This window comes from Cynara cardunculus, assembly GCF_001531365.2.
Source record: "Cynara cardunculus var. scolymus isolate 2C chromosome LG 1, CcrdV1, whole genome shotgun sequence".
Taxonomy (NCBI): Eukaryota; Viridiplantae; Streptophyta; class Magnoliopsida; order Asterales; family Asteraceae; genus Cynara; species Cynara cardunculus.
The window spans coordinates 17,067,877-17,083,911 of NC_037528.1; the positions used below are offsets into that span (position 1 = coordinate 17,067,877).

Consider the following 16,035-nt stretch of genomic DNA (forward strand, 5'->3'; position numbering starts at 1 on the left):
TCCCTTGACCATACATCACCCTAATTTCATTGTAAATAATTACCAAACAATTATATTTTATTTTATACTATATAATGAGAGTCTTTTAATCATTTTCACATTTTAATTATTTTGCACCAAATCATTCAGCAAATATCCCCTAAAACAAAAATTACATTGTAAATATATTAAGAAGTGAATTTTGTTATCAATTTCCCAAAACCGTTGCTTCATCCACAACGATAATGAAAGTGGAAATTAACCAAGAAGACCAAAGGTTTGAAACCCCTTCAAATTTCCCTCTTTACCCAATCTACCCCTTTTAACCTCAACTCAAGAGATCATACTCAAAAAATCTGAATCATAAACAACAAGAGTATATGGTAAAACTTAACCTCTTATAGGGGTACTCTGGTCATTAACACAAAATAAACCTCTCTTTTGCACTCTGCCCAACACTGTTTGTGCTGTTTCTGCTGTACTTCTCAAAAGACTTGTCTTCTTCTGCCCCTCCTCCCCCACTACACTACACTACTCTCCACACCAAAACCTATAGAGACAGAAGCTCATATATATATATATATACACACACAGAGAGAGAATGTGATACATACATAAAATACCAGAAGGTGAGGGTTTATATGTGCAAGACTTGTCTTCTTGCCTCTTCTCCTTCCCTGAACTGGACCCCCTACCCTACCCTACCCTACCCTACCCTCAACTCTTAACCATCTGGATAGTTATATAGAGAGAGAAGGGATTTGATTAAAAATGATCAAGATTTTGGGTTCTCTTTGATGTTCTTGTGGAATTAACAAAAGCCCAGAAGGGATTTTGAGTGAAAGATTGAAGACAGAGAGAGAGAGAGAGAGAGAGAGAGAAATGGGGTGCTGTTATTCAAGATTAGAGAGAGATGAGATGGTTTCAAGGTGTAAGGCAAGAAAAAGATACATGAAACAGTTTGTAAAAGCAAGACATGCTTTCTCTGCTTCACATAGCATGTATTTAAGGTCTTTAAGAACCACCGGCTCCGCCCTACTCCAGTTCGCCACCGCTGAAACCACCCTCCACCACCCTCAACACCGCCACTCGGCGCCAACCCTTCCTTCACCTCCTCCTCCACAAACTCCCACACCACACGCTCCACCACCACCTCCGATGAGTCCAACCTCCGAGACATGGACAACATCCACCACCAACACCGCTTCCACCCCACTTCCGCCACCGCCTCCGCCGCCGTCGTCCACATGGGATTTCTGGGACCCGTTTATGCCGTCGTCGACACGGTCAGGGACTGTAGACGACGAAGAATGGGAAGACAGGTCCACCACCATTGCATCGGAAACAGCCGTGACCACCACAACCGTGGCGCCGCCGCCTTCCGGCGTTAGTGGGTTCTCCAAGATCTCTGCTTCCACCGCCACTACAAGCGAGATGGCGTTAGTAGTGTCGACGAAAATCAAAGACCTGGTGGAGATCATTAAAGAACTGGATGAATACTTCCTCCAGGCGGCGGATTCCGGCGGAAAGCTTTCTGCATTGTTGGAAGTTCCGGCGTGTACCTTTCCCGGCCAAAGATCATCAGGTAAATCCAATTAATAATTTCAATTTCAAATTAACAAATTTGGGAAGCATGTGTCCAAGATACTGATGTGATGAGTATTCAACACGTGCACACGTGTGTCTGTGTGTTCTTTGTCCTCATCATCATACCATAACATGTTAACACTATTAAAATTCACATGGGTATTGAATGTGTAATTTACTTTTTTAGGGTTTTCAATTGGGAAGATAGGATCTTGTTGGGTCAAACTTTTTTTCAATGGTCAAACAGTAAATTATGGTCTTTATGAGTTATGACCATGATTAAATACTCCTTAATTGTATCCACTTTTGACTTTTTAGTGTCAAACAGATAGATCTTTAACTTCAAAATTTAAAAAATTGATTTTGGTTTTAGAAAAATTCGTAACATGTTAGAATTCACATACAAATGAGCTACAATCCATGATTTGCCGAAGATAAAAAAAACTGAAAAAATCAACATAAATCTTGAATATATAAGCATTAGGTTTGACTTCAAGAAATCTTGATTTTAGGTAAAATTCACGAGTATGGGAAGAATTTGAGCCCATTGTTTGGCTCATGGAGCTCGACCTCAAAGATGAACATGCTTGGGAAGTTGGGTTGTGATGAAATGGTCGGAGATCCGGTGGTTGGTGGTGGTGGTGGTGGTAGCCATTGTTCTACGGTGGAGAGATTGTATGCATGGGAGAAGAAGCTATGTCAAGAGGTTAAGGTAAGGAAATTCATGTGAATTTACTTTTCTCTCCCTCGATTGATTAATTGTGATTTTTGGTTGGGGTTTTAGAATGTGGAGAGTTTGAAGATTGAGCATGGAAAGAGGGTGGAACAGTTGAGGAAAATGGAGGTTAAGAGGGCCGATTATATGAAGACGGAGAAAGCGAAGAAAGAAGTGGAGAAGTTGGAGTCGAGAATGATGGTTTCTTCTCAGGCGATCGAGTCAACGTCACATGAGATTGTCAAACTCCGAGAAGAAGAGCTTTACCCGCAACTTGTTGAGCTTGTTAAAGGGTTAGTCTTCTTATATAATATCCCCATACATCCTTTCATTGTCGAACCAATCCAAATGGTTCAGCTTGGTTCATGCTTAGGATATATAGCATAGTTCGGTTTTGATTCGGAACCAATTGAGCTGGTTCGGTTTGGTTTTCGTGGTCCGGTTTGATATGGGTCTTTAATGTTCTATCTAGCTTAAGAACATAATGCATACAACTTGTCCGGTCCTTTTCTAGTCGGACAAACAACTAGTTCGACGCAGTCCCATCTGCATACCAAACACACCCTTAAGGTATTTGGATAGGACAAGGCCGGGGACAAGACTAGACGGTCTAGAGTGAGGTAGACAGATGAAAAATTTGCCGAAGGTTTTAAGGTTTTAATTTGACATGGGTAGTTTAGTAATTTATCAATCTTGTTTCATATCCTTTGTACCTTTTCCCTGTTGCTTTATTATTGATACCATGTTTTATAGTACATTTATCTTGTTCCATACAATCAAAAGCAAAGGACAAGAACTGTAAGAAAGCAGATACGCTGCTGCAAGTTGTACTGTACTGCTACAAATGCACAGAAACACAAATTTTGACCCTTTTTTATGGTCAAATTTCTTGCAGATTAATGATCATGTGGAGGAGTTTATATGAAAGCCACCAAGTCCAAATGCACATAGTCCAGCAGCTCAAGTACCTCCATCTCGTCCCGTCGACTGACCCGACCTCCGAAATCCACCGCCAAGCGGTTCTCCAGCTCGAGGTCGAGGTCCAACAATGGCACATTTCCTTCTGCAACCTCATAAAAAGTCAACGTGATTACGTCCAATCTTTGACCGGCTGGCTCCGCCTCAGCCTCTTCCAGTTCGGCAAAACCTCGTTATCCCAAACCAAACAAGATTCTGCGATCTACACCCTTTGTGAAGAATGGCATCTCGTGGTCGATAATGCCCCTGACAAGGTCGCCTCCGAGGGCATCAAAGCGTTACTAACCGCAATTCATGCCATAGTAGTCCAACAAGCCGAGGAGCAGAAGCAGAAGAAAAGATCGGAGTCAGCGTTTAAGGAGCTTGAGAAAAAAATGGTGGAGCTCCGGGCTCTTGAACGTAAGTTCGGTCCGTTTTCGGGGTCGTCGAGCGGGCGGGACCCGGTGAGGGAGAAACGAGGGAAGGTGGAGTCGTTGAGGGCAAAAACGGAAGAAGAGAGGGGAAAATTTGAGAAATCGATCGGGGTAACAAGAGCTATGACGTTGAGCAACTTACAGATCGGGTTACCGCATGTTTTTCAAGCGGTGACGGGTTTCGCAAACGTGTGCACCCACGGGTTCGAGTCGGTTTACAACCATGCAAAAAGGCCCGAAAACGTGCAGGATGTAAAGAGGCTAATGCTTTAAATGGTGTTTTTATTTTAGGTGTTGGACTTTTGAGGATGTATTTCGTTACGTATATTTGATTCCCATTCCATATGATTCTTTTGAGACATGTTCACAGCACTACAAAAGCAAAAGGAATCTCAAAAGACATTTTGGTGGGAAGGATCCATTTTTTTATTTAATTAAATAATTAATATGTTAAATTATCGGTTGTTTGACGATTGTTGAATGATTAAGTAATCAGTATAATTAAAAGGCTATCATGATATAGTGCAAAATGAACTATAATTGTTTGGTAAGTGTGTACAATGAAATTAGGGCTTTTAACGGTTAAGGGAGATACAAGATACAAAATCATTCAGAAGGTTTTAGAATTATTAAGAGACAGATTTTTTTTTTTTTTTTTGCCAAACAAGATTCACACTCTTAACGATTCAGAGGTTACCTCTTAATAGAACTATTAAGTAGTTGAAATGTACATAGACATGACATCATCAAAACCTTGACTTCTTCAAAAGTATCTGTAAAAGAAAGACCTTGTTTACATAGATAGAAAAATATCAAGTTGTGGGCTACCAATAGCTTCACTATGAGTTGACTACCAACTGAGATATTCCTCTTTTTGAAGTAAGAGGCCTAGATGCTTGAATTTGACCTTTTGAACTAAGAGGCCTAGATGCTCGAACCTTTTGTTTCAGTAAAACCATTCGCTACTCCAACCTTCCATTCATCTCTGCCTTCGATTTTGCTACCTACACAATGGAACACCAGCATTGATCCCTCGGGAAATCTCGTCCAAGACTACAACAAAAACGAATGGCTTAGTTTCCTATCTCCACCAAGACAACATCGTGTCACCCACTGATGTCGTTACGCATGTCCTCATACACAAGTATAATTCCTGAATCGGCCCAATATACCTTGAAGCTAACCCCAAGAGTCCTCCATATCACTGCTACGTGACATGCTATCCTATGCCTTCTCCACATTCGTAAACACTATATATAAGTCCCTATAACGTTATATATACGTCTCTCTATTTCATTAATTATGCACCGTTTTGACCTGTAATCGAACAAAATACATGTCACAATTTCCAATACCATTCATGGGAGATGCCATATTCTAAAATGTGTAATATGGGTTAAATTATTAAAGTAATGATTCATGATTTCTATTAAAGTGCGACAAATATGTGTAGTTTAGTGCAAAATTAAATCCGGGGTTGTTTGTTTACCTCTTAATAGTTCCATTAAAAGGCAACATTTGAATCGATAAGAGGTGAATCTTGTTTGGTAGAAAAGTCTGTCTCTTAATGGTTTTAAAACCCTCTGAATAATTTTGTATCATGAATCTCTCTTAACCATTAAGAACCCTAATTTTACTATACACGATTACCAAAAAATATATTTCATTTTACACTATATCATGACAGCCTCTTAAATCATTTTACATCAAACCATTCATCAATTTTCAAACATCTTTCCATCCATTCAAAGTTCAAAACCCCATTTTCGTTGGCACAACAAAAACACGAAATTTAGGATCTTTTTCAACTTTTTTAAATCAAGAAATCCAGAGAGAAAGAAGGAAGAAAAGGGGGGGAGAGAGAGTTCATCTCCATTCTCCACCACCCACCGAACGTTTCAACAGCATTGTTTCCCGGCGAAACAGAGGTTCTCACATTTCTTTCAATCCCAAACGTCCCTTTCTTTAGGGTTTTCTGTTCCAACAAAAGAAGAAAATTACTCCTTCTATTCTACAATTTTCCCTTTTTGCATTTTTTTCTTTAGGGTTTCTTGTTGGGGTTTGGCTGAAAAAACCTGCAAATTTTTCGTTATTTCTTTAAACCGACAACAAGGGTGGTGAAATTGGTGAGAAAGGAAAGAAAGAAAGAAGAGAAGAAAACGGAAGTTGTTGAGTTGGTGGGTTAGTTCGTGATCAGGTCTTCTGAGGATAGAAGAAGATCTGAGGATCAATTTGAACAAGAATGAGTGCATCGAGGTTCATAAAGTGCGTCACCGTTGGCGATGGGGCTGTCGGAAAGACATGTCTCTTGATTTCCTACACAAGCAACACCTTTCCAACGGTCATAATCTCAATTTTTCTGTTCTGATTTTTTGAATAAAATATGATTCGTGTTATTCTTGTTCTTGAATTCTATTGGTTTAATCATTACTGTTTCAATGTATGGAAAATGAGATTCTTTTTGGGTACCCAATTTGGTCTGTTAGTTTCTTGACGTAAAGATGATAGATTTGATTCAATTTTGCTTTGTTCGTTCTTGATTCTAATGGTTCAAGATTTAAAAGGCTCTTTTGGTTTGTTCTTGTTGAATTCAGGAAGAAAGGAGAATTGGTATATGATCATATCCTTTTGGGGTATCTAATTGCCTCTTAGTTCTTGATGTTCTTGTTGAACATTTTGATCCCCTTTTGATTGATTTCTATACAACATATAGGAAGAAGGAGCAGCATATGATCACATTCTCTTGGGGTATTCAATTTGCTTTGAGATTCTTGAAAATCATGAATTCCCTCTTCTTCTTGATGTTATTGGTTGAAGTTTTTGATCCCCTTTTGGTTGAATTCACAGGAAGAAAGGATCAGCATTTGATCACATTCTTTTTCGGGATTTCGAATTTGCTTTCTGGTTCTTGAAAATGATCAATTTTCTCTTGTTCTTGATGTTATTGGTTGAAGTTTTTGATTTGATCCCCTTTTGGTTGATGTTTATATAATTTATAGGAAGAAGTATGAGCATATGATCATATTCTTTTTCGGGTATCCAATTTGTTCTTTAGATTTTGTCGATCGATATGATTATTTCGAAAGTTAGAACGCATTTTATGGTTAAAAACTATCATCTGATTCATGGGATTGGAGCTAAGATCATGTTCTTGATTATGGTTTAAACAGGATTACGTTCCAACCGTATTTGATAATTTCAGTGCCAATGTGGTTGTCAACGGTAGCACTGTTAATCTAGGCTTATGGGACACTGCTGGTAACCTTTTGAAATGTGTATCAATTAATTTGCACGATATTCTTTTAATTTCTTTTGTTTAATACGTGTGCATTGATCGTGCGAGCTATGAAACAGGACAGGAGGATTACAACAGATTAAGACCGTTGAGTTATCGTGGGGCTGATGTTTTCATTTTGGCATTCTCGCTCATCAGCAAAGCCAGCTATGAAAACGTCTCCAAGAAGGTGAACATCTCGCTGTTCTTTTACGGGTTTCAAAACGAATGTAATCATTTGGTCTTAAAGTTGTTGGGGTTTTGTATTCACAGTGGATTCCAGAATTAGAGCATTATGCCCCTGGTGTCCCGATCGTGCTTGTTGGGACAAAACTCGGTGAGTTGTTTTACGAGCGTTCTTTCTTCAGCCGTAAAATCTTGATGCTTCGGTATTTATGACTCCATCTTACTTCATTACTTGTGTTCAACCTTTTGTGCTTGTAATACAAATATACAATTCGTAATGTGTTTTCGTGTGTAGTTTGTTTATTCTAAACTTATTCATTACCACGTAAATCAAAAGGTCTTATTTGGTGTTTGGCGAAGTTGTAAAGATCGACCATCCAGACGAGTTGATAACATTAGCGAAGTCTTGTTTGGTTAGCCGTAAACTAGCTTTGGTATTTTTCAACATGTTCTTTTAGTTTCTTTTACATTGTCATCTAGCTTATTACGTAGTTTTTACCAGACTATGACTAGTTATCAGCTAGCTTATCACCTAGTTTGCCAAACATAGCAACGGGAAACTACAAAAAGATGAAAAACTGAGTAACACCCTAATAATCAATTCATTTGTCAGGTATGCACATGTGCATAAAAGTAAATTTTCAAGTATGCACACATGTATAGAAACCAGGAGACATTTTCAAATTACTTTTATGTATATGTGCATATCGGACAAGTCAATGGTTATCAGGGTGTTCCTCAGTTTTCCATTTTTTTGTGGTTTCCCCGAACCTGACTCTCTCTCTCTCTCTCTCTCTCTCTATATATATATATATATATATATATATAACCATCATAAAATGTAGCAAACATATGAAATGCATGTCTTAAAACACAATTGAAATGCGCTTGAAGCGTATCTATAGTTTAAACCGATATGAATCTTTAACAAGTGTAGATCTTCGGGATGATAAGCAGTTCTTCGAAGACCATCCTGGTGCAACTCCCATTACTGCTGCTCAGGTAACTAAACTCATACCCGTTATATCCTTACGACCAAAAAGGGTTCAGTTTTTCCTAATTAAATCTTGCTTCTTTTTTACAGGGAGAGGAGTTAATGCAGACGATAGGAGCTCCTGAATACATTGAATGTAGTTCAAAAACACAGCTCGTAAGTTGAATCTTGGTTCGATTTCATAAATCTTGGCCCGTAAGTTGAATCCTGTTTGTTTCTTTTCTGGCAGAATGTGAAACAAGTTTTCGATGCTGCAATCAAGGTCGTGCTGCAGCCTCCAAAGGCGAAGAAAAAGAAGGGAAAAGGTCAAAAGGCGTGCTCGATATTGTGATTAAAAGAGACCGAAAATATCTTGTTGATTTGGGTTCATTTTTCATCATATGTTTGTTGATTTGTATTTCTGATCTTTTAACTACTCGAAGATCATAATGTACTAATCATGTAGTTTGGCCAAGAATTCGTATTGCAATGCTCTTCGGTCTTCGCTTTTGTGCCTTTCGTGTCGGCTGGTTTTCGTTGGTTTGCTGCAGATTTATGTTACGGTTTTCTTGGTCTTGAAACACAGTTAATGCCTCCTTCGGAAAGCCTTCGCCGTGTAGCTTAGGGGCTGTTTACCAAATTTTTTATTGAGTCATGTATGGATAAATTTCTCTGTCTCAATAAATGGATGTTGTTTATTTTTTTTATCTGAACCAACAGTCTGAATAACATAAATGACCAATTTACCCCCCTCCCCCCCCCCCCATATTAATTATTTGAACATCAAAACGAAAAATCATAAAGAGGCCGAAGATGAGGTGTCTCATAAGGGAAGGAGGCCGGTGTTTTAAATAAGGGGTAAGGATGTCATTTTTGTAGCTGAATGGGGACAACACACCATTTCTATCTGTGCGTTTAAGTCATGTTCTATACGAATAAGTCATAAGTAAACAACCCAAAATGAGTTGTGCGAATAAGCCAGATAGACCAATAAGCTTAATTAAGCCGCAAGTAAACAACCTCTTAGTTGACAAAAGGACAGGACGAATTTTGCCCAAATACAAAATAGGTCGTGGGTTCGATCATGACACCTGCTAGCCTTAGCCGTTCAAAGAGGCAACAAATATCACCTCACATTCACATTGATGTCTTTAAAGATGAGTCTATGTGTCAACGGTTGGGATTGCCTGTAATAACTTTTCTTTTTTCCAAATACCTCCTTCAGGAAGTTACATTGTGCTTATATTGCTAAAGTTTTGCATAATTTTCACAATGAGGCTATCAAACTCAAACCTCATTTGTTTATGAAAGTATTAACATTTTGATACCAGTTGAAGGATCGTGTAAGAAAGAAAGTTATGATAAGAAATGTAAGAAAAGATCTGAATCCTTAATCACTTTTAACCTCATGTCCACTAATGAATTGCGCTTTAGAAATGAATTGATCTAAGAGTCGAGATCTCTTCTTACACTTCTCACAATAACTTCCCTTTTCATCATAATCTAACCCTCCGAAACCAACTATTATGTGTCTTACAGTTTTTATTCTTAAGGGAGTATTTGGTTCGTACGATGTCCTTGGAATAAATGGAATGTGTCAAAGGAAATATAATGAAATTAAATCAAGTTGTGAACTCGTTGTGGGTATTAAATTAGATTCAAAAGTTTCGTCATTTTTAAAAACAATTTATCAAATTGTTAAACATTGGTCAAAGAATGAAATTCAATTCTTTTTTGACTTGTGTAAATGAATGATCAAGTCATAAACCATGAAATATATGGTGAAATCTAATCCATTCAATCAACATAGCAAACTAAGCAAAGAAATTTACATGAAAAAATTTGTCTTTCAAATTTCATCGGATTTCAGAAGCTTCCACAAACCTTCGTTCAAAATAAATATCAGCATTTTTATTTTTACTAAGGGACTATTAGTCAGTTGCTTAATGTTTTGGTGCAAAATAATCTAAATGATTAAAAAGCTCTCATGATATAATGCAAAATGAAATATAATTGTTTAATAATTGTTTACAATGAAATTAGAGTGTTGAATGGTTAACGAAGGTCCATGATACAAAATCATTCAGAGAGTTTTAAAACCATTAAAAGACGGACTTTTTTTTTGTCAAACAAGATTCACCCCTTAACGATTCAAATGTTGTCTCTTAATGGAACTATTAAGAGCTAAACAAACAACCCATAAGCATTTAGTTTTCGAGTCTACTCTTAACGATGAGTGGAGATAAGTTGAGACTTGAGAGTAGTATTAAAGACAAGACTACCATTTATTTAATTAAAAAAAGAAAATAATCAGATATTTTAAAACTATATACCCTTTTTATTATAAATATTTATTTTAAAAAATAAAATTCTTATTAGGGATCTAAAAAAGTGAAGAATGGTAGTTGGGGGGGAAGATAAATGCCCCCTTACTTTTGATGCAATTAATGCTTGTGGTAAAGCTCCTATCACAAACAAGACCATGAGCACTTCAATGATGGAAGGATTTAACTACTCTTGTGAGTTGTGACCCACACAAGCTCCCCCACAAACTCTTGTTTGACCTTTCAATTCTGCCTCATAAATGAACTATCCATGAAAGGTAACAATTCAAGTCTGCAAGCATTGTTGTACTCTTGCTTCTATCAATTCAAGTCTAATCTCATCTAAAAAACACCATGTTGAAAATTGGCAACAATTATGCTATTGTTGATGGTTTCCAACATCCAATCTTTTGAGTAGGATTGAACTTCAAGTGTAAAACATAATTGAAGGTTATGATAAACACTCAGATTACAGATAATCAAAAACCAAACAAACACGGTATATTTCACTTAAAAACAGGGTTCAAACGGTGAGATGCATGCAGACCTCACATCTACCAGTAGAGGATCCACAAAAACTCTTATAGTGTTGTAGTATATATTTCTAAGAAAGAATAAACAAGCCAACATCCTAAAAGCAAATTGTCCTCACAGTATGTACAAGAACATAAAATTGAACATATTATTTGATTATCAACCATAGTATTCTACCACTCATGCAAGCAAATCTTAGGCCACCATCTAGCTGATGACTACCCCATTAGATTTTTCAAAACTGCACCATCTTACTTACTCTAGCTACCTACTAGCGATACGAACCTACGAAACAAGAAGGAATTTTGGGGTTGGGGGTGGGGGTGGGGGTGGGGTCGGGGGATACTGCTGTACATCATAAAAGAGGGGCCCACTAACGAAGTTTATTCTGAGCAACAGCTTGGCAAAGCTCAAGCTCTTCATCGTAGAACAACACTCGGTTGGAAGCAAATGACTTGCATATTGGTTTTGGTAAGAGAGATGGAACAATGTACCTCGGAGGAAATGCTGATGATTCCTGGAACAGAACTGCTGCAATTTGGCGCATTTCCGTCAATTTGAGGCGGGAAGGAGGACGAGGTCCATGCCTAGGTGCTTTTGGAGTGCTTGGTAGCGTAAAATCGTTGCTCTTACCATCTCCCTTGCTGTGAGATAAAAAAAGCCATGACATCGGAGCATCCATAATGATCAGTTTTTTCATTATAGCTTTTTTCCTAAAAAGTAGGACCCACAAGCTCAGGTGGCCAAGCAAAAAGTGGGACCCACATGCCACAAGCTTATTGAGAGCAAGTTACAAGGAAAAAGTGCCTAAAAACAGGAGGATTTCCATAATCTTAGGTGGCAAACACGCTTTTGAAAAAGCTCCATCAGGTTGTAAATGAGAACGGTTGTAAGTTTTAAGGAAAAAGAAAGTAATGGGAACCGAGATGCTAACCTCAGAAAAGGCCAGTGTTCGGTAGGTAGTGGCGTTGAAGTGCACAATATTTCTTGTCGAGATCTGTCTGGTGTGGTATAGTTAAAATGGAATTGACGAGCTATAACAACCTGAGAAATGAATCAGCACTTATTATCCAACTTTACCTTATTGTAATCATAGAAATAATGGTGCTACGTATATGAAATTATTAGTTTGATGTGTATAAAGAAACAAAAACAACAAAGAGAGAAACTTACAGCCTTTCTGACTCTCTCAGAGACATGGAAAACAGCCCTTAGTTGGTCATGGTGAAGGTGGCAAAGTATTTTGACCTTGAATCACAGATAAGGATGAATCAGATTGAAACAATAAAAAAATATGTTGACAAGTGATAACCCATTTTACTCCAACAACAGGCTCTATTGGTTGCATAATTTCATTTGGGATGTAAAATGAAAAATGCAATGTTTTTTTGTTGGCAATTCTTTAACAAAAAATACTTACTTTGTAACGATTGTATGTTAATCATGCAATTGCTTTAGGTTCATAAGATTCAAGTGTTTTTGTCATAATTACCTGACCCTTTAATTACTGATTCTCTGGTGATAGACATAAACAAAAGCAAATTTAAAGAAAATAGTTTAGTTCCAGAAAGACAGGTCACATATTTCTGAAAGTTTGCACTGATGCAAGTAAGATCATGTAACATACAAGATGCAACAAAATAACTTGACTGCATATAAATAAGAAGGGAGCAGGAGAGCCTATTTATAATTTTTGTCACTATTTGCTCCAGCCTTCAAGTAAAATGAGTGATTTTATATGTATTGCCAACAGCATCTTTTATTTCCTCCTCTGATGTTTCTAAATTCATGTTTGTTTTTTCAAGTCATTGCCAAGCTTTCAAAGGAAGTAATTTTCTCCCAATCGATCACCTCTCTTTTGAGCTCCTATTAGTCATAAAAAGGTTGATTGTATAACCTCAAGAAAAGCATGGAATGACATTGCCAATCGCACACGTAAACTTTTCTGATTACAAGTAATTCAACTATGTACCCACAGAAATCATTGAGCACACTTGTGCAGTTAATTGCAGCTCCAGTTGGCAACTCTTTAACAAAATTTTGGTTCAAAGTAATGGTACAAACAAAAGGGTAAACCCGCTTTGTTTATCACAACATATTTATAAAAAGATATACAGTTGGGACGAGATTAAGGTCTTAATGGGAAAGCAACAAAATGTAGCTTTTTAAGGTGATGGTATCATAAAATTAATACCCTAAATACAAATGTCAATTTATATAAGACATCTGACAGACAATTACACATGCATGTTCAGATTCGTGTGTACCACAAAAAAAAGGGAAAGATGAATTTTTTTTAATGATATCATTTTATACCAAAGAGACAAGTCATATGATGCAAAAACAAGTTAGAGCATCATCATTAGCAAAAAGTTGGAAAGGAAGACTTTTCTAAAGACTAAAGCCTGTGCTCATAATAAAACTAGCTTAATACGTGGAATCAGACTAACAGCACAAATTGTCAGCAGCAGTCATCCTATTTGTATATTGCAGAAGAGCATATTTTTAGACATAATCCATAAGATTTTAAGAGATCACTGTTGAAAATCTAAGGCAGTGAATGCTTATCAAACAATAGTATATTCTATGTATGTCTTCCACTAATTTTATCAATTAACTACACCAAGAAATACCACAGCTAATCAACTACATACCATCAAGTTTACTAATTTATCAATTAACCTAAATAGAGATGAAAATATCAGTTACCAGCAATTCCATCGGAAGAGATTCAAGCCTGGAGTCATAATCTGATCCATTCCCTTCAGGGCGGGGCGTCCTGGGCGTTCTCTGTAAATTATTCTCCTTGAGCAAATCAACTGGTCCAGCCACAGGATTATATCTGAACTTTTCAGGTGATAAAATTATTGGAATATCATTTCCACATTTATCCTGAAACAGAATATCACGATCAGTCTTCTCTTCATCCATAACATCAACCTTCTTCTTCCCTATATCTGTACATGACTTGGATGCTGATGCCTTGCTATTACGAAGCTGAGCAAGAGCACCTGGCTTCAAATACTTGTTTGAACCATGGATGCGCCTCTTTTGCTTCGATGTCTGCTTTGATGTCTTGGACATTTTTTCTTTAGGGGACACTTTGCCCATTCTACTTCCTCTTCTCAGATTTCAGCGGTGAGATTCTAATCCCTCCAGACACCAAAAGCCAGAATTTTTGTTTCACTCTAATGCTGCTCAAATCCAAACTAATATCTAAACCAAGAGCCACGGCCAGGGTACCTAAAAGAGCATAATGACATCAGAGATCAACTAAAAATCTACACTTTAAAACTACAATAACCCCCAGAATTAGATAAATGGAGAAATCAAGACTTCTACAAGAACCAGATTTAGAAAATCAGACGCAAAGATCTAATTTTCAAAATAGACAATAACTGCTGAAAACAGACAGACAGCAATTTAATGCTTAAGATCCTTGCAGCAAATGCTACCAGTCTCGTTCCTCAGAACAATAGTCAAGTTTTATGGACAGCAGTCGGTTTCCGCAAGCTGAACAATAGTGATGTACGAATACACAACCGAACCGCAGACAACTGTCTATAAACGTGAAGGAACTTCATTTTTTTTTCCTAGTATTGAAAGAATCATTACCATCAGAAGTCGCCATTAGCTTTCATCCTCTCGCACCGTCAGCCAAGTTACCTGCAGCAATAAACAACCAAAAAAAGACCTAAAATTAAAAACGGCAACATGCACAAATTATAGATGATAACGTCAAACAGATATCGCAAAACCTGTAAGATTTTCACGAAATATACTCCGTAAACAGATGAAGAAAAATTAAAAGTGGATACATCGAACGAAACAAAAATCAAGCAATCGATTCATCCCAAAAACAACGATATAGAATTGAAGTGAAAATAGGAGAGGAGGCAGACGAACCTGTAGAGAGAGGATGAGGAAATTGGGGAAATGGAGGTTGCTAGGGTTTTAAATCTGCGATTTGAATTTATTGTGAATGCCCGCCAAATTATCTTATTTTGCCTTTTATTTTAGGAAATAAAATTATTAAAGAAAAAACCGTAGATCTTTATGTTTACGTGGCGGAAAACTATTGGATGAGTAGGGAGACGTGTACGTGAGTCATGGGGAATCCAAAGTCTTTATTCTGTCCCACTGGGGCCTGTCTCACGGCCTTAAATCGCGGTGTAAATTAATTATTAATTATAATTTATATTTTAACAACTTTTTATTATTTTTTTCTAACAAAATTAGAAAAAAATTAAAGTCTTTTTTTCCAAGTCTAAACTCAAAGTTCAGATCTCTCGAACCATTGTTTCAAACTTAAGATTCAAGTTTGGGCATACTATTCAGACTTAAATATTTATGGGTTGTTTGTTTATCTCTTAATAATTTTATTAAGAAGTAGCCTCTGAATCCTTAAGAGGTAAATCTTGTTTGGCAAAAAAAAATATCTCTTAGGGGTTGTTTGGCAATTGTTGAATGGTTTGGTGCATAATGATTAAGATGTTCTCAAACTTAAGTTCAGATCTCTCGAACCACTGTTTCAAACTTAAGATTCAAATCTGGACGTATTATTCAGACTTAAATATTTATGGGTTTTTGTTTATCTCTTAATAATTCTATTAAGAAGTAGCATCTGAATCATCAAGAGGTAAATCTTATTTGGCAAAAAAAAAAAAATTGTCTCTTAGGGTTGTTTGGCAGTTGTTGAATGGTTTTGTGCAGAATGATTAAGTGGTCAGAATGATTAAGAGGCTCTCATGATATAGTGCAAAATGAAATATAATTGTTTGGTAATTGTTTACAATGAAATTGGGGTTTTTAATGATTAAGGGAAACCCATGATACAAAATCATTCAGAGGGTTTTAGAACCATTAAGATGCAGACTTTCTTTTTGCCCAACAAGATTCACCTTTTAATGATTCAGATGTTGCATTTTAATAAAACTATTAAGAGGTAAACAAACAACCCCTTAATAGTTCTAAAACTCTCTAAATGATTTTGTATCATGACCCTTCCTTAACCATTATGTGTTTTACTTTCATTGTAAACAATTATCAAACAATTATATTTTATTTTGCAC

At 36.9% G+C, this 16,035-nt stretch overlaps 3 protein-coding genes across 3 annotated transcripts; 2 read left to right on the forward strand and 1 right to left on the reverse strand.

Moving 5' to 3' along the window:
* The first annotated feature begins 695 nt into the window (after positions 1 to 695).
* On the forward strand, positions 696 to 4,076 carry LOC112511522 (nitrate regulatory gene2 protein-like). The gene is made up of 4 exons (XM_025117174.1): positions 696 to 1,564; positions 2,079 to 2,278; positions 2,351 to 2,574; positions 3,177 to 4,076. The coding sequence occupies exons 1-4, from the start codon at positions 862 to 864 to the stop codon at positions 3,943 to 3,945; spliced, it is 1,896 nt and encodes a 631-aa protein (XP_024972942.1). The 5' UTR covers positions 696 to 861; the 3' UTR covers positions 3,946 to 4,076.
* A 1,431-nt stretch (positions 4,077 to 5,507) lies between these two features.
* On the forward strand, positions 5,508 to 8,775 carry LOC112511527 (rac-like GTP-binding protein RHO1). Its single transcript, XM_025117189.1, has 8 exons — positions 5,508 to 5,600; positions 5,718 to 6,013; positions 6,843 to 6,930; positions 7,027 to 7,136; positions 7,220 to 7,283; positions 8,070 to 8,134; positions 8,217 to 8,282; positions 8,356 to 8,775. The coding sequence occupies exons 2-8, from the start codon at positions 5,915 to 5,917 to the stop codon at positions 8,455 to 8,457; spliced, it is 594 nt and encodes a 197-aa protein (XP_024972957.1). The 5' UTR covers positions 5,508 to 5,600; positions 5,718 to 5,914; the 3' UTR covers positions 8,458 to 8,775.
* Positions 8,776 to 11,305: 2,530 nt separating this feature from the next.
* Positions 11,306 to 14,894, reverse strand: LOC112527867 (F-box protein At4g35930). Its single transcript, XM_025138711.1, has 6 exons — positions 14,870 to 14,894; positions 14,579 to 14,629; positions 13,673 to 14,206; positions 12,137 to 12,211; positions 11,898 to 12,007; positions 11,306 to 11,607 (listed from the first exon to the last, which is right to left on the reverse strand). The coding sequence occupies exons 3-6, from the start codon at positions 14,072 to 14,074 to the stop codon at positions 11,337 to 11,339; spliced, it is 858 nt and encodes a 285-aa protein (XP_024994479.1). The 5' UTR covers positions 14,075 to 14,206; positions 14,579 to 14,629; positions 14,870 to 14,894; the 3' UTR covers positions 11,306 to 11,336.
* Positions 14,895 to 16,035: the final 1,141 nt, after the last annotated feature.

Excerpts from the sequence above, each read along its gene's own strand:
- LOC112511522 (XM_025117174.1), top strand. The coding sequence starts at position 862 with ATGGGGTGCTGTTATTCAAGATTAGAGAGAGATGAGATGGTTTCAAGG. Across the intron at positions 1,565-2,078 it reads TCCCGGCCAAAGATCATCAG|GTAAAATTCACGAGTATGGG; the intron begins GTAAATCCAATT and ends TCTTGATTTTAG. Across the intron at positions 2,575-3,176 it reads CTTGTTGAGCTTGTTAAAGG|ATTAATGATCATGTGGAGGA; the intron begins GTTAGTCTTCTT and ends AATTTCTTGCAG.
- LOC112511527 (XM_025117189.1), top strand. The coding sequence starts at position 5,915 with ATGAGTGCATCGAGGTTCATAAAGTGCGTCACCGTTGGCGATGGGGCT. Across the intron at positions 6,014-6,842 it reads CAAGCAACACCTTTCCAACG|GATTACGTTCCAACCGTATT; the intron begins GTCATAATCTCA and ends TGGTTTAAACAG. Across the intron at positions 7,284-8,069 it reads GCTTGTTGGGACAAAACTCG|ATCTTCGGGATGATAAGCAG; the intron begins GTGAGTTGTTTT and ends TAACAAGTGTAG.
- LOC112527867 (XM_025138711.1), bottom strand. The coding sequence starts at position 14,074 with ATGGGCAAAGTGTCCCCTAAAGAAAAAATGTCCAAGACATCAAAGCAG. Across the intron at positions 12,212-13,672 it reads CTCTTCCGATGGAATTGCTG|GTCAAAATACTTTGCCACCT; the intron begins GTAACTGATATT and ends CTGTGATTCAAG. Across the intron at positions 12,008-12,136 it reads CTGAGAGAGTCAGAAAGGCT|GTTGTTATAGCTCGTCAATT; the intron begins GTAAGTTTCTCT and ends TTCATTTCTCAG.